The sequence below is a fragment of the Emericellopsis atlantica genome, assembly GCF_019669845.1.
Source record: "Emericellopsis atlantica unplaced genomic scaffold F5Z01scaffold_2, whole genome shotgun sequence".
In the NCBI taxonomy this organism is placed as follows: Eukaryota; Fungi; Ascomycota; class Sordariomycetes; order Hypocreales; family Bionectriaceae; genus Emericellopsis; species Emericellopsis atlantica.
Window position 1 is genome coordinate 70538 of NW_025764704.1, and position 16739 is coordinate 87276.

The 16739-nt window shown below is 54.2% G+C and overlaps 5 protein-coding genes across 5 annotated transcripts; 2 read left to right on the forward strand and 3 right to left on the reverse strand.

Moving 5' to 3' along the window:
• Positions 1 to 355: 355 nt before the first annotated feature.
• Positions 356 to 4526, forward strand: F5Z01DRAFT_191252 (histone H3 methyltransferase complex protein). Its single transcript, XM_046258009.1, has 2 exons — positions 356 to 1057; positions 1144 to 4526. Exons 1-2 carry the CDS (start codon positions 491 to 493, stop codon positions 4243 to 4245), a joined length of 3669 nt encoding a protein of 1222 aa, XP_046122232.1. The 5' UTR covers positions 356 to 490; the 3' UTR covers positions 4246 to 4526.
• A 183-nt stretch (positions 4527 to 4709) lies between these two features.
• On the reverse strand, positions 4710 to 5360 carry F5Z01DRAFT_632393 (uncharacterized protein; the record flags this gene model as incomplete). The annotated part of the gene is made up of 1 exon (XM_046261856.1): positions 4710 to 5360. The coding sequence occupies one exon, from the start codon at positions 5358 to 5360 to the stop codon at positions 4710 to 4712; it is 651 nt and encodes a 216-aa protein (XP_046122233.1).
• Positions 5361 to 8289: 2929 nt separating this feature from the next.
• F5Z01DRAFT_689620 (uncharacterized protein) lies at positions 8290 to 9427 on the forward strand (the record flags this gene model as incomplete). The annotated part of the gene is made up of 2 exons (XM_046266084.1): positions 8290 to 8828; positions 8872 to 9427. The coding sequence occupies 2 exons, from the start codon at positions 8290 to 8292 to the stop codon at positions 9371 to 9373; spliced, it is 1041 nt and encodes a 346-aa protein (XP_046122234.1). The 3' UTR covers positions 9374 to 9427.
• Positions 9225 to 10996, reverse strand: F5Z01DRAFT_191302 (14-3-3 domain-containing protein). The gene is made up of 2 exons (XM_046258013.1): positions 10845 to 10996; positions 9225 to 10777 (listed from the first exon to the last, which is right to left on the reverse strand). Exon 2 carries the CDS (start codon positions 10521 to 10523, stop codon positions 9618 to 9620), a length of 906 nt encoding a protein of 301 aa, XP_046122235.1. The 5' UTR covers positions 10524 to 10777; positions 10845 to 10996; the 3' UTR covers positions 9225 to 9617.
• A 1707-nt stretch (positions 10997 to 12703) lies between these two features.
• F5Z01DRAFT_615093 (sterol-sensing domain of SREBP cleavage-activation-domain-containing protein) lies at positions 12704 to 16162 on the reverse strand (the record flags this gene model as incomplete). The annotated part of the gene is made up of 2 exons (XM_046260847.1): positions 12704 to 16049; positions 16131 to 16162. 2 exons carry the CDS (start codon positions 16160 to 16162, stop codon positions 12704 to 12706), a joined length of 3378 nt encoding a protein of 1125 aa, XP_046122236.1.
• Between the last annotated feature and the right edge of the window lie 577 nt (positions 16163 to 16739).

A 16739-nucleotide genomic window follows, 5' to 3' on the forward strand; every position in this document is an offset into this window, starting at 1 on the left:
GAACGTAAGGTACCTTAAAGCACGTACTTGGCCAAATCAACTCGTACTCCACGCCAGTGTGGCTGAGGGCTGTGGCTGGTGCTGCTCACGTCCTGGAGCAAGCTGGCCTGTGTTTTATTCGTCTACGGGATTTGCGTGTACCCTCGCGATTCACTCTGATGAGCCTTCCTTCGACCTGATCAGCCTTGACATTCGGACAACCTCCCCACGCGCCCTCTGATTGTTGCGTTACGGTCGCATTGCGTCGCCAGTATCGATCCACGTCTTACTCTTCGATTCGCTCTCGAACTTCGCGGTACCATCTCCTCACCAGCTGTAACGCTCGCGCATCCTCGTCGCCAAACTGCGGGTCGCGTGGAGGTGGGATCACGTCGTCGCATCTCGCCAAACATTATCAAGCGATATCGTGCAGGCGCACCTTCGCACAACCTTTCAGAGATATCATGATTGCAACGGCGCGAGACATATAGTGCCTTGAGTTCATCGCTCTATGATGACTCGACCCTCTCATGCCCCGGGCTTCGCGGAATTCTTCCCTGCTGCTCCCAAGCCGAGGGCAGACGCCGAGGCTCGGGGGGCACGAGATCGGTTCAGTGCTGGGACAGCCTCCCTACAAGTCGAACGGCGAAAAGAACCATCACCTGGAGATATCCCTGACACTGTCGACTCTGCAAGTTCGTACGCAAGCATCGCGTCTTCGTCTCTCAGTGCCAAGGCTGCAGTGACCGCCTCGGTGAATCGCTGCTCAACCGCGAATACCACACCACTCACCGTGAAAGACTCGCCTCTTTCCACAGCTCCCATTGGAGCCTTCGACGCTCAAATGCTTCCATCAGCACCTGGCGACGACGCTACAGACCCAGCACACAATGCTACCACCGTCACGCTCCACGCCGACGCTGTCGGAGGTCAAAGTTCAGCGATACATCGAGAACCATGGCGTGAACCGGCTAACCCAGTACTGGGTGTCAAATGCACATTTGATCCGCTCCTCGAGCGACTCCGCAACAAGGTGGTGAGCAGGTCCACGAGACCAGTATACAAGAATATCACCACGGTACGTCTCAATACACCACAGCGAGCCTTCGTCTGTCGTTAGAGGTTGGTATATTCCTTGAAGGCACGCAGCTGACTTACTGGCAGGATGATGACACGCCCCTACCAGATCCCCGACTGGCACACCCAGACGGGCAGCTGAGTTATATCAATACCGACTATTACCTGCCCAAATCCCGATTGCGAACCGCACCAGACAACCTAAGACCGTACCCGTTTGATCCAAAGACATCAGTCGGGCCTGGCCCACCAACACAGGTTGTTGTGACAAGGTTCAACCCGTTTCTGCCTTTCAACAAAGTCACACAAGCGTTTGCTATTTTTGGAGAAATCGCCGAAAGCTGCAATAAGATGCATCCAGAGACTGGTAGCTACCTCGGATTCGCTACCATCAGGTATCGCGATGCCACGAGACCTGGTAGCTCAGCAACAAGCGCAATCGAGGCCGCACGCAGAGCTGTCAAAGCGCGAGGCATCAAGATCGATGCTCAGTTCGTTCGGGTGGATTACGACCCTGAGGGTCGGCGAAGTCGGCGGATGCTCGAAGAGCATCTACGGCGAGACAGGGAGAAGCAAGAACAAGTCAAAAAGAACGAACAGGCTGCGGCCACTGCTAAGCATCCGCCGACCGGACCGAAAGCCACTGCTCCCCCGGCAGCACCTACAGGGCCAGCTGCGCACCGACAAGCATGCAAGCCCCCCATTATCTCGCGACCACAAACCGAGAGTATAGATGCTAAGCTCGCCAACGTCCCGCACATTTTCATATCTAACGCCAGTGTCCCCACACTGGCCAGCATCGTCCCGCATTTGTGGAAGCGACTGAGAGGTTACTCCATAGACGAAATCATTCGCATCGACGGTGTGGGATTCTACATATCATTCCCCACTACCGAGGATGGCCGGAACGAGGCCGATAGATGTTTTGTCAGAACCAACCATACAGAGTTTTTCAACTATGACATGGCCATGCAGCTTCGTCTGCCACGGCAGTCTCGGCCACCGCCACAGAAGATATCTCCTGTCTCTAACTACGAGCATCGCCGCCCCGTCGACCAGCCGCAGACTCATACCAGGGATGAAGAAAAGGTGCGCCGCAGGCGAGAGGAAGAAAACGACTTGGACGAAGAAAAGAAACAAAGGGCCAAGAACTTTGATCCGGTTCACGAAGCTGTTCAAGTCGTGAGAAGCGAGTTGATTCAGCACTTAATCAGACATATCCGCACGCATGTGGCAGCGCCTTTTCTCGAGGAATTCCTGGAGCCAGCCAACCACGTGGCCAAGAGGCGGAAGCTTAACATAGACCACTTTGATGATCGAGAAGATGCCATAATGCGGGATGAAGGCAACGACAGCTCCCGCATTGGAACACCCGGACCGCGCGCGGATCCTATTGATCGGCGCACAAAGCGGCCTCAGGCAATAAGCTCTCTGCCACGGATTCGCAAAAGTGGCCACACGAATCATGGTAAATTCGTTGACCCATTTGCCCGCCGCGCCACTCCGCGGCGCCCCAGGGCTATTCGTGGACTCCACGATTGGTTGCGCAGTGCTGGGTCCGATTCAGATTCCGAGGAAGAGCTTGGCATTGGCCATTTGGCTGGCGCTGGCAGTGAAGAACCCGAATCCCGGCCTCGCAGCCGCATGAGCACCGACGACGATGTGTCCAGGGACGACTACGGATCCTGGGGTCCTGGTGAGGAAGACTCTATGACGGAAGTTAGCCTGGCGCCTGCCACTGCGGCTATCCAAAGGAAGCGCAAACAGAAAGGATCTGTCGAGACAGCCCTCAAAAGGCAGAAGAAGGCAGACGAGGGGCTTTCCGGCGTCAATATGGGCCACATCGACGATGATTCGAGAGATCGCGTCAACGATAACACGCCGGAAGTTGAGCCCACCTCTGAAGAGGGCTTCGATGTGTCGCGTTCGCAGACTCCTCTCTCAGTTCTTCCTGCACCTGTGAGGAAAAAGGCTGCGAAGAACAAGAAGAAGGCTGCAAAGCAAGTGGCCGAGGAATCCGAGACACCCAAGTACGACGAGGTCGAGGTGCATCTTCAGCCGGACAGTGATCGCAATCTAACATTGGGCCTTGCTGAGAAGGCAGCATACGAACCTTCCGCCCATGTTTTGTCAGAGACATTCGACGAGAAGCTATTTGCTCGAGAACCTTTGATACCAGCCCTCAATGTTCCCGATGGCTTCAAGCCTGACGTATGGGCGCTCGAGAGCCTGGCCATGGGCCCAGTTGATGCACCTGACTTGAGCCGCCTGCAACGCAAACACACTACGAAGACCATTTGCAATCCAGAGCTTTGGCTGTGGAGGCACCAACGCGTCCACGAACTCAACTCCCCGGATGAGGGCGACTGCCATCGCCCCGTTGTCATTGATGGTTATTACATACCCAATCCAACCGGATGCGCGCGGACGGAAGGGGTCAAGAAAATCCTCAACTCCGAAAAGTCGAAGTATCTTCCCCATCACATCAAGGTCCAAAAGGCGAGGGAAGAGCGGGAGAAGACCGGGAAAAGCTCGAGCGCCATCGATCCAGCCAGGCTGGCTGCCGACAAGAAAGCAACTAAGGGCAACTCCCGCGCCAATCGCGCATCGAACCGCCGCTTCGTTGCCGAGCTCAATGACCAAAAGAAGAATCTCGGATCAGACACCTCAGACGTCTTCAAATTCAATCAGCTCAAAAAACGGAAAAAGCCCGTCAAATTTGCTCGCTCAGCAATCCACAACTGGGGCCTGTATGCAATGGAGAACATAAGCAAGGACGACATGATCATTGAATATGTCGGGGAGGTCGTGCGTCAACAAGTTGCCGACTTGCGTGAAAATCGATACCTTAAGAGCGGAATCGGCAGTAGCTATCTGTTCCGGATAGATGAAAGCACTGTCGTGGATGCGACGAAGAAAGGTGGCATTGCCAGATTCATCAATCACAGCTGCATGCCCAACTGCACGGCCAAAATTATCAAAGTCGAGGGCAGCAAACGCATCGTCATCTATGCTTTACGCGACATTGCACTTAGTAGGTTGACCCGCCCAAGTAGGCTTCTTAAGGTATCGCTAACGAGACCAGATGAGGAGCTCACGTATGACTACAAATTTGAGAGAGAAATTGGCAGTCTTGACCGCATACCCTGTCTCTGTGGCACACCAGCCTGTAAAGGCTTTCTCAACTAGCCCTTGTGCGCGACAGCGCCCAGCTGCGGCTGCACAACCTATTTTACCGTGCTCGCTGTATAGCGCGCAATGGTATCTAAACTGCATGCAGACTATATATACAATCATGTGTGTCGCGGTGCAGCGGCTTTGGCGGCTCGGGACAGTTAGCGCTGTCACCACTGCAGCGTAGGGAGGAAGGGGGACTGGGTTTGTACAATCATGATGGCGTCTGGTTCATTCAAGCGTTGCAAAGGCTAGGGGAAGGAGCTTGACATGCTCGACATTTTGGGATCCTGTCATGGCGTTATTTGTCTTCCCTATCCTATACAGGCCGCATGGGTCAGGCGTCTCTATGAATAGTCACTCGGCCTGCAAAATTAATGGACAGGGCCCGGCGACTTGTGCCGCGGCCTTCTTCAAAGAGCGTTTTTCATTGTGAAACCCGTGTGCACGACACGAATTGTTGCTTATCCAGCCGAATCTTACATCTCTTCCTCCTTGATGCCAACTTCACCCTCGGATGGCGACAATGGTCCGACGAGCCAGTCCTGCAAAGCCAACCACTCAGACCAGCTCTTATTAGCATTGTCGATTTCTCTGACGGTGGGATCCTTCAATGTTCTCAAGAAGGGTAGCACTTGCCCGTCCTCCATATCGTACGCACTCTTGACCGTCAACCAGTTGGACGATTTGCAAGCAAACAAGAAATTGCGCCGTTCGACCTCATGGAAGCTCCCAATGCCCTGCACCCAATGCGGTCCGAAGAACAACTCCAGAATATCGGGCTCGTCAAAGCCTGTAGCCACGAGGCGGCGGATATAAGGCAGTAGGAGCGTTTTGGCTTCCCGCGCTTGGTTGTGGGTTTGTGGTCGCGACGAGGAGGACGCGGCATATGGGGTCGTGTCTTGGCCAAGTTGGCGTTTCTCAAAAGGCAGCCTGATGTTGGTGAAGGCTGTTACCATCTGAACGTGCTCCTTGTGCTGGGCTACCTCCATGAAGTACTGGTGACATGACATGAACCTGGGATACCATTCGAGGATGTCGAACTGGCTCGCCTGTATTGGCTGTCGACTCTGGTCAGTGGGATTTGTGGACGTTCCGAGGTGGTTTACATGTATAAACCTGCCATCCATTTTGAGATGGTGGCAACCTTTGCGATCCGTCCTCGGGCTTAGCGACCAGTCCGGATTCTTTGTTCCGCCCTGCTGCCACGATGATTTGGGCCAGAGCGTTCGATAATGTAGAACCCACACCGAGCGTCTCCGCGAGGGGTTGATACCAGATATTCGAGGTTGTGGGTGGCTATCACAGTGATACTCCGGCCTTGGATGGAGGTTCGAGAGAAGGGCAGTGACATGTCAATCGGACCCGAAACCGATGGATGTTGATATGTATTACACGGCTTGTTCAAGGAAAATGGCCGTGGCAATCCGAGTTCCTCCAGGAGGGATTCCCGCCAGGAGTCGAGAGTAGCAGCGGGAGCAGCAAGGTGGATAGAGGAGCGGACCGTAGCTAATACTCAAGCAAGTCAGGTAGGGGTATTAATTGACCTTTAAGTGGTTCGGTCGGTCGGATAGCCATGGACGTTTGATCCGCCCTACTACGTCGGTGGACTATCCATGTGGTAAGTACTCGACTTGGCGGAGGGCACAGTACAGTAGTGCCTATTGATAGGTGGGGACTGCCGTTGCAGACTGCCAGCCTGGCTGTGTCAATTGGCGCATTGGTTGACGCTTGTTGGGGCACAATTACCTGTTGTCTGGTACGTATTCGCTCGGCCGGGCGTTCCTGTGTGGAGCTTCGTAACGTACATGTACAACATAATACCTACTACGATAGGTACTAGTCTAGTGCGTTCTGTAGGGCGTATGTTGTCCGACGGGGCCACGTAACAGTGAGAAGGCCACTGGAGGTAAGACCATCCTCATGGGAGCTGGACCGGCCAACTTATTATGGCGGCACAAGCCGCAGGCCAGCCTGAGCCTGATGAGCCTAGCAGACTTACAACAGAGTGGGTCCAGCCACCTGCCATCATTAGCGCATCACAGCGACTGAAGGGCTTTGGGCGACTGGAGCTTGATGTCGGGTATCAAGTCAGCAAACACCAAGACTTATATTAGTACGTATACTGCGTGATTCTCTGTGTCAACATAGTAATTAGGTACCATGCACAGAAGGCAGAACCATCACATTAGCAGACCCACCCACCACTTAACTTGCGGCGTGGCCACGTTTTCCTTGCCGAACCGTTATACTCACGTACATCAGAGTTCATGTACGTGACTCAAAGTACCGAAGGAACAGGGGCTCGGTTGCGCGCTGAGCCAGATCTGCGTAGCCAAAAAGTGACTGCCCATAATATCCATCGTCGTCATCTGCCTTCGAAACAAGACGTTTTCCCTACGGAGGCTCTCGGTAGGCTACTAAGTAAGGTAGGTTGCCAGACGCTTATCGCACTTGCCCCTCTCGAGCCCCCGCGTGCGCAGGGCACAGACTCGCAAATGGCATGCAGCAAGCGGCCGATGCTCTCACGCATGCGCCTCTTGAAACAAAAAAATGTTGCGGTGAGAGTCCAGTCTCGATCTCGGCCACTCCGCGCCGTGCCTTGAGCAGTCTCACGAGTTACATGAGCTAAACGGGGAAGGAAGCGAATTTGTTGGCGCATGAGAATCTTTTCGAAACCCATACCTAATCACAATGCCGCACCATTTCTAAGATAATACCTGTACTGTACGGAGTACCCAAGACAATACGTAGTGCCTCCACTACCGTAAGAATCTAGACTAGTACGTAGTAGGAGGTGCTCGTTGTGTGGGACGAGAGTGATCGGCAGCTAGCAGAAACACCAGACCAGGATTGCTCACTTTATCTGACGAACCAGCTCACAGTTCTGCCATGAGCCCACCTTGATTCAGCTGGAATGGTCGACAAGGGTCTGGCGGGTTAGCCTTGGCAGTCGAAATGGGCTTCTTAGTCCACGAGACCCCGTGGTCTACGTGCAGCCCTGGTCCCTGACACTTCTCGGCGGAGATGCGGCCAGTACTTGTAGGTATTAGTATCCCGACTATGTGTAATTACTACTTCGTACGTTTGCCATCGACTCAAAGTCAAAAGGGATAATTACTCTGCACATCAACCTCGAGCCGTCTGCGTGTGCCCTCCCGAACTTTTGTCCACCCTAAGTCCAGTAGGTCTAGCCTGCGAGCACTGTTTGGGAGCACTCGTGAAGCGGGTTGAGCAAGTCATGTTCGGATAGACGCCTGCTTATCCGTATTTCTTCCTCTACTTTGTCCTATCTGAGATTCTTGTCGATTGACTTCAGACCCTATCTACTCGGCTTCAAGATGATTCTCCTTGGTGGCTATATTGTGTGACATGAGCCCCTGGGAGTCATCTGCTACTAATTGATTGCTTGTCATTGTTCCATTCTGCAGCGCAACGTCCATCCTGAGCTATGAGGCGTACTTGACGCTTCACGCCGTCCTCTCACCTTCACATTGGCTTGGCTATGCAAAGGTTCGTGCATCCTGGCGGTGAATACAATGAGCCCAGGAAGTTCGGACACCTCCATCACACTATGTGGCGTGCCTGTAACCCTAGATCTAGCCTGCTTCGCCAGGGCATACTGAGCAACGTCTCAGCTGCATCTCAGCTGCAGCTCAGCTTGATGTTTGGTCCGACAATGCAGTCACTCGGATGCTAACAAATGCCATGTTGGACTCACCTCCGGCTCTTATCATCCCAACCCCTTTCAGCTGGGCAAGCCAACGTCGCCTGTTCTCTACACCATCGCTTTTTTGTGACGTTACCTACGAAATCCGACCGACTCCTGTAAGTCCTCATGCATCATCATCCAGCCTGGGATACATCACCAGAGTTACCACAAGTGGTTTTATCCGTGAAAAAGAAGCGTACCCCAGCATCTGTCGGTGTGGCATCCTCGAGTTCATGTGATTTCAACACCAGATCCGTGGATGTGGACTACACAAGTATAAGAAATGTGAACACTCTCCTCTTCTGACCTTCCTACATTAGCTGACTGGCCAACAGACAGCTTGGAACATGTCGCCCAAGACTGCCTCAACTTCGACATCCAAGAACGCATCATCCGACAACGCTACTTTACACAGTGAATCTTCGTCTGCCGAAGCAGGCCAGTGCCTCCGAGCCGGCAAAAAGAAAGCATGTAAGCGTGCTCAAGCCTGCCGAAAGACGAAAACTCTCTCAACCGCCGAAATCTCTGACGAGTCTACTGCGGATGTAAAATGCCCGGCCCCCGAGAAGACACGCAGGTCCAGGCAACGTCAGTCTGAGGCCTCTGACGAGGATGGGGGAGAAATAACAGACAGCACCAATAGCGCAGTCCTCACCACGACAGACACTGGAACAAGTGACGCCGACACCACGGAGGAAAGAGACACAGAGGCGGAGACCACAGATAAGAGCAATGGCTCTGGCTGGACGTTCTCTGAAGATGCTCAGCTCAGGGGAATGAAGACTGACGATCGAGGCCCAACTTGGGTGGAGATCGCCCGTGTTCTTCACAGAAGAAAAGGAGAATGCCAGAAACGATGGAACAAGATCAAAGGCCGCAAGCGAGGGTAGCACAAGAGACACGAAAACGAAACCACCCAAGGATGCAAGAACACGAGCGCCGTCAAAGAAACAAACGCACATTCGCACAGAGCACGCAAAGGCTAAGGACAACGCCGAAGACACGGCCCAGGAATCAAAGGCTGCTGATTGTCGCATCTCCTCCAAGTGCCATGGCGACCTGGCACGAGAAAATCTGACCTATAGGCACGATGCGATCAGATCCTCTGACGCAGAGTACCTCCAGAACCACATCCGTCCTTCACTCTACCCACGTCTGATTGCGCCAGCCGCCGACGAGTATCTAAGTCAGGAGGACTGCGACATTTTAGCCACATCCCACAGCAAGTACAAGCATAGTAAGTGGCTCGAGATGCAGGCCAATTTCTACAACTGCACGGGTCGAATGGTGCCATTGAGCATCATTCGAGACAAGTGTGAGCGAGCGGAGGCAGAGGCAGGAGCAGCGGCAAAAAACAATAGAGCCAGGGCACGGGTCACCCAATGGGTGTCATCAGTGTGCGATGAAGGCTCCGAGGAGCTTGGCGCCTAAGGCGGCTATGGCAATTCACCAACAGGGTGAACCCAAGGGGTTGGGGAGAAGAATACATCATGTTGGGAGGACACTGGGACCGAGCAACAGAAAAAATGGACAGTATTGATATAGAACGCTAGCACAATGAAGGCTATGCCAATACACAGAATACACAACGCCATGACAATGCTTACAATATGCTCACCAACGACATGCTGCCTGGCGTGAAGCGAGCAGTGCCAGACCTTGTGTCCGGGGGATGCTACGGCACGATACCCACCCCCGTAGACAAGAGCATAGATGGGGCTGTCGTAGCAGGCGCTTTTCCGAGTCGTCCCTGAGGCCCCAGCCCGCGCTTCATCATTTTCCCCAACACCGTCACCAGCTCACACGTATCGCGAAACATGTCGTCAGTCATGCCTTCCTCAGCCTCATAGGCTTCGGCGATACTCGCTTTGGCGAGCTTGCGGCTGCCATCAACGTCATGCACGCATTCATAGAGGAAAGCAGCATATTCGGTTCTCACGGACAGCCGGAGAGAATGAGAGCCCCACAGTAGTGAGTCGGCCATATCCATCGCCTCACGAAAGTACTGGTGAGTCTCGGGAAGAAAGTTCCGCGGTATGAACAGCTTCGACGGCGGCAAGGAAGCAACGTCCACTTCGAAACCCGGCGGCGGTCCAACGGGGCCCCCCTCCAAAGCGTGGGTAGGCTGTATAGACGAGGATCTTGAGGGTAGGTTTGTGTCCTCTTCGACACCTGCTCCCGTGGGCGGTGGCGTGGACGCAGCGACAATCTCAGGCGTGAGGTTCGCCACGTTTGATACGGCCGGACTGTTGTGGAAGAGCACAAAGATGTGATGGAAGCTGGCTCTTAACTTGTAGGCAAGCACCTTCAACTCAACGTAGCTCCCTACCATCGGTATCACCCACTGCATAAGAAGGATCAAACCCTCCCTGGACAGCCATAGTATGTGTAAGATGCGTCGACGTGCGACAGATGTGACCTCGGCTTGTCGCCTTTCCCTCCTCGCCGCCACAAGTTGCTCCGCTAGGCTCAATGACAAGCCAAGAATCTTGAAGAGGAACTTGGACAGGTATGGGTTGTCATTCTCGACGTCCTTGGCGAGCTTGCCCAGGAACTTTTGGTCCACTTCTGAAGACGCCATGGGGCCAGATAGGGTCTGGTCACACAGGCAGCGCTGACGGTGTCAGTAGCGGGATGCGCGCAGGCCAAGTCGGAGGGAAGTCTTTGAATTCGGTTCGATTCGGTGGGTAGCTGTCGAAGCGTGGTGAGGTCACGTCAAGTGAGTTTAAATTCGTCGTTGTAATTGCGGTGTCATGCAACATTCGCGGTTGATTGGCTCTTCGTGTGGCTATATGGATGCCAGAACAGTGTGATGGCGACTTGAAAGCTCGATATCTGCAGAATTGTCAGTCAGGGGTCCCAGCCCAGCGGAGCGCAAGATCACGAAGAGGTGCGTACCGACATGCGGAGATGGAGAAGAAGCGAGCAAGGGACAGTCGCATAGGACTACAGTTGTGCTCGAAAGGAAGGCCAGTATCACAATGTCATCTGGAAGGATGCATCATGCCTTGAGGTGGCAGTTGAGTCGTGGTGACAGCCACTGTCTGGTGAGGTAGTTGATCGCCACCAGCTGTGGAAGTGCCGACGCAGCTAATTAGACTAGGATAACGTAGGAGGCTGGGATACGTTCCGTCCGCAGGTAGCAGCAGGCTTGGAAGTTGGAAGAAAGTCCACTCGGCCAGTGAAGCGGTGAAGAATCGATTGGGGCGCCAACCGCGCGGCTGGGGTTGAGTGAGAATGAAGGGCCTGTCCCGCACCCGTCGGCTCAGCGATTCAAAGAGACAGTTGCCAGTGCTGTCAACGTAGCCTGGGCACCGGGCAGCGACTGGCGATGCGCGTCCCGTTCGCGTCAAGGTCACTATTTGGTGCTTGGCGCTTGAGCCAGTCAAGCCTACTTCGCTTTGCAGTGACGTTGGGCCGGGATCTACTCAATGCGTTGTTGACGAATCGAAGCAATATCTCAAGTCCCGATATACGTAGTGTGTGTGCCTGGCCGGACAGTGTTGTGCGCCTGGAGGTTGATGCACGATGACCTGGCGGGCAAGGTGGAGTTGTGTTTGTGCGTAGCCGTGTGGTGTGTAAGGTAACTTAAGGTATTAGAGAGGCAGGGGTGGGAACTGCGTTTCGTCAGCTCATGTCCCGTCGCAGCGAGCGCCAGGCACATTCGACTATGTATTTTTCTTGTGCCGTTGACAGCCTGAGGTCTGCTTTGTGGCCCCTCTTCCTTGCCATTGTAGCGATGCCGGATGAGACTCATGTGAGCGGACAAGGCACTGCGGACGCGACCGAGCGCGCGCGTTCGCCCTTGGCTTGCGAATGAGTCCTTCTGTGTTCTAATAGCCCGTTCCCGCCTTGTTTTGGAAGGCCATTGATATCTAGTAATGACGAGGTAGGAATTAGCAAGTGCTCCACATGCTGTCAGAACGTCAGAAGTGCGTGCTTGGTAGCAACTAGTTGCTGCTGCAGGCTCGCGGAGGAACAGCTCATCTGTTGAGATTACTTACACGCAACGAAGTATTCAAGTGCAGACGGGCTGAGCTTGGTACGCAAGGCTGAGGCTCGCCCCGTAAGTGCTGTTAATACATGGGCACTGATCACATTGCCAGGCTCAGTCGGTACGTCAACGGCAACCCAGAGCAGCGCAGACGTGAGCCACCGTGGACGGCGATCTTCAGGCACTCACACCTATCGCACAAGCCGGCCCTGCCTGACATGACGACAAGAATACATCTTGGCCTGCTCTCGCACGACGATGCGAAGTCGTTGTTGCGGCTTACTCATGCAGTACTACGGGATGTCTAGGTACCTGTCTGAGACAACCGAGACGAGACAACCACACGCAGGCGGCAGAACGTGCCCGTGATTCATTCCCGTTGTTTGCCTTGGCAAGTATCCGTAGTCACAGGTGATATCCCCTTTGAGCAGCAACTTGTAGAATGAGCAAGCTCGATGGCTACCTTACTATTACCATCAGTACTTTTAAGTGAAGGAGCAGAAAACGCAAAGCCCGCATCTTGTACCTTATCAAGCTGATGATCCCCAGTGAACGCCCTTCGCTGTTCCTTAGTACCCAGTGCAGATAGTACTACCCCCCAACCACAAGAGAGAGCTACGCCGACGCCACCTGAAAGGAACTGGTATACATGAATAGTAAGATTACAGAAGGGTGCCATGCGGCACCGTTTTACCGCCGTACTCCTCGACAAAGAAGGCTCCGTCCAAAACATTAAACCCTGCATAATAAGTCTCATGAGCATCATATCATGTCCATCCTCGTGGTCGCCAAGTACCTCCGCCTTTGCGACGCCGGCTCGCCATGTTGAGCAGGTTTTCTTGCGCGGCGTCGTCTGCGTTGGTCCCGTATCTCTCGATTCCGCCCACGGTCACCAGCTTGACCATGTTGCCCAGCGAGAATACGATTGACATCATACCCATCTTGACTTGGGGCCCCAAGCTAGAGACCAACAGATGAATGGGCACTTCATTGGCGCTGAACAGCGGTCTCTCCTCATCGGCTCCAGCGCGCGCACTTAGTGACACCGTCCAAGCTTCCCATTCGATGTGTTCGGGCCTGGGCTGGCTGCGGGAGGTGAACCGATTCCGTAGTCCTTCCTGCGAACCACGGCATTGGCCTCCGTTCTCGGGCTCACGGGGATTCCTTCGACGAATGCCGACCACGCTACCGTCGGATAAAACGCTGTGACTGCCCGGGTTCTTGACTCTTCGCCTCGTCAAGAGCGCATCACCCCAGGCACAGCCTTCACCATCTGTAGCGCCCGAGGGCGCGTGCAGGCCAATGGAGTCGAAATCTTCCGAAGGGAGAAATGTATGCAGTATACAATCGCCTGTCTCTGCCTCAATGTAAGCCATGGTCAGCGACGTGATGCCTGGCGAGTCTATATGCGCAGTTCTTTGAGTCGTGCACGCAAAGTGCAACGACCTAGGCTTCATCATCTCCGTCTCAACAGTGTAGAGGAGCTCGCAGTGCTCGACATCAAACAAGTGAACGCGTGCTGCCGTCGCAACTGCGAACAATCCCAGCGAAGCCACACCTGATATTTGGTGCGGCTTCTGAGAACCGAACCATGCCGCCGGGACTTGCCGAGATGTCCACTCCGAATCAGTCCGCGAAGCCAGGCAAACAGAACCTTTTTTGGAGATGGCCAAAAGAGTGAAGCGGGCCTTGCGCTTTATCGTGCCATGGCCCCGAAAAACGAGAGGCTCCGCGTACGCCAGCCCATCCTCACATAGGACAAAGTCTGAGGTTTGGTGGCGTTCGTCAGTGGTGAGCTCAGTGACCGCACCATCGCGACGGACAACAACCAACGCAGGGCTCCGATCATTGTTACTTTGCGCGAAGAAGATGCAAGCTGGGCGTTGTGGCAAGGATGCTATCTTGACCGACGGCACCCAGGACTTGTCAGTCAAGCTCCAGAACAACGCACGCTGAGGAGAGACAATGGCAAGCCACCGCGACGCATCATCGACTGCCAGCGCCAAGACCGGAAATACATTGCCGACGTCTGAGGGATGCTCTGGTAGGGCGTAGTTGTCTCGGTCGCATCGCGCATTCCACACCCGGATCATCCGGTCAAGGCCGACGGACACAATGTGTCCATCTAGCGAAGCTGTCAGCATCACAACATCGAGATCATGACCTTTGGGTAGGTGCTGTATGGATATCAGCGGCGTGTCTTCCCAATTGCCTTCTTCCTCGATGTGCGCTTTGTCCTCGTACAGAAGATAGCTGATGAGCAAGCGCAAGGCGGCGATGACAACAACCACAATGACGACGAATTGCGTGAGATGGTGATTGATAAAGTCGTAGTAGGCCGGCAGCAGAGTAGGCTCATCTCCACGACTGCTTCGATCGGCCCCTTTCTTGACAAAGACCAAGGGGTCATGCACTTGTGCAGTGTAACTATGTGCTGAAGGCTTGATGATGTTGATCAGCTCTTGCGCGGTCTCGTGGTCTTGCAGCCGGAGCCAGGATGTCGGGCTTCTCGCTTGGTTAATGGCCTCAAGCTCGGATGTCTTTGACGACCCGAATAGATGAACTGCCGAGTCCCAAAACAGGCCGATAGTGGTGTTCAGCATCGTTTGCCCTTGGAAAAAGTGCCATTGCGCAATGACGACAAAGCCTATCATGACAAAGGTACCCGCAATACGGGTTGACAAGGCTGTCTGTCCATGAACGACCTGCTCGATCCATGTCCGCCGACGAGGCTCGACTGCGCGACGGGTTTGCCGCATGGCCACTTTGGCGAGCGCATCGCTCAACTCCGTTCTCCGTACATCGACGCTCAGCACAGCTAGGAAGAACGTGGCGAGATAGAACACGTCGAAGACGATTGCTACTGCCAAGAATATGCAGAAAGCGGAAACCCCCGGCGACACTACGCTTGCGAGGACCGTCAAGATGAGGACGTTCTGCGCTGTGCTTGCCAGGGCTACTGGCGCGGTTTCGCCAAAGGCGTGGCCAATTCTGCTCGTGGTGCTGTCTTCAGAGGGCGTCAGTATGACGGCGTTGATCAATCGGAAGATGTTCTCAAGGCTCATTGCAAGGATGACCAGAGGATAGGCTGCTCTTGGAATCCTTGAGAGATCGATGTTGAACACAGCGCACACGGTGAAGCTTGACATTATAGCGAACACAATCTGTGTGACGACTGTAATCATAAGGCCAACCTTGGACTTCACGGCGCGAACCTTGAACAAGCTCACTACAAAGTAGCCAATGGCAAGCCCATATGCCAGCGTCAAAGTAAGAGTGTCCTGTGTAGAAATCGGCCGAAATTGGAACTCATATAATCGACTCGACGATATGATTCCATCTGGGGGGTAGACATCCCACTCATCCGTGACCTGGGTAGCCAGAAGAGCTGCCTTCTTTTCCCACTGCCGCCCAATGGGCGAGTCTCGCCGATGTAACAGAGTTATGACGAGAGCATCAGCAGCTACCAATCGCCGATATTCGAAACGCTTGCCGCTGAAGACGACCGAGTGCCGCAGAGTGACATTGACCGCGGTCGACATCGTTTTCATATAGTTCACGGTTGAAATTACATCGTCGTCAGCCAGGATTCGCGCTTTGGAACATCCCCAGTATTGCAATGGCGAATGGAAGAACCACGACTGGTTGGTGAAGCCGTTCATCGCGTGTGCAGCGTCGCGCTCTGTGAGTGTGGGCTCGCCATAGGAAGAATTGTAAGGGTGACCTTTCGTGTCTTCAGCGTCGTCTCTGGGATCGATGTCCTCGGTGCTCCCAAGCAGCTCATCCTGAAGGGCCAGTGCTGACACCAGTAGCTTCGGGTCGAGCGCTTGCATGTAGCTACCATGGACCCATACTGAGCGCATGATGATGTCGGGCTCTGCAACCACGTGGTATGGGAGAGGCTGCGCCACGGTCCAGGCATGATGTGGGAGATTTGACGCGCCATTGATGAAGTCGGTTGTGAACAGAAACGGAATCGGATACAGCAAGATGGTGGCTACAGCAGCAGACACGAGCAGTGTCGTGACCACATGCCGGGCTGCATATCGGCCGTAGCGCGTGAAAGCCTTGCGCAAAGGGTGAGTCGGGGAGAGGGCCGGGGCTTCAGTGGTTCTGTTAAACAGTTGTGAGCATCCAATCCTGGAGAAGGGCTTGCGAGCATCTGAGCCTCACCCTGCTTCCGGGGATACTGACCCTCTGAGCGGATACAACAAGTACCAAATCATGAGGCCGCGTGGTGCAGCACAGATATTATGATCTCTGTTTTATCCGTGCGTATTCTGGCAAAATTGATGGTGGTGTGTCTTGGGCCAACAGTTCAATGTTGTTGATCTGGATCGATTCGCATGGGTGCCGTGGGAGGCAAGCTGGGGCTGGACTCGAAGAAGATGTTCACTGAAAAGGAAGCGTGACTTTTGCAGAAGCGTAAGAGCATTCTGCTATTCTGGAATCGGTTGCATACGGGTAGGTCTCGGCCGGCTTCGTGAAGGAACATTCAAGATGGTGCGTGGTGGTTCTGCGCAAGCATTCGATCTCGAGTATTGGTACTTCCACACCTCTGGGTGCGCAATGGAGATCGTCAGGGCGGCAGGGCTAGGTCTGCAAGTGCTATCCAGATCTCTCGGGGATCAGGGTTCAAGTGGTGTCCCGACCCAAGGCATATGACTTTCGTCGTCATGGTAGAAAATCCATTGGACGGCCAGGACACGCAGTGGCTGGCAGGAGAGACTGGACTGTTCGTTCGCGCCCTGCAGTTGCTGCTTGCGGCTGGATGGCCCCTCCGAGCCCTCCGGGCCGGGCTCC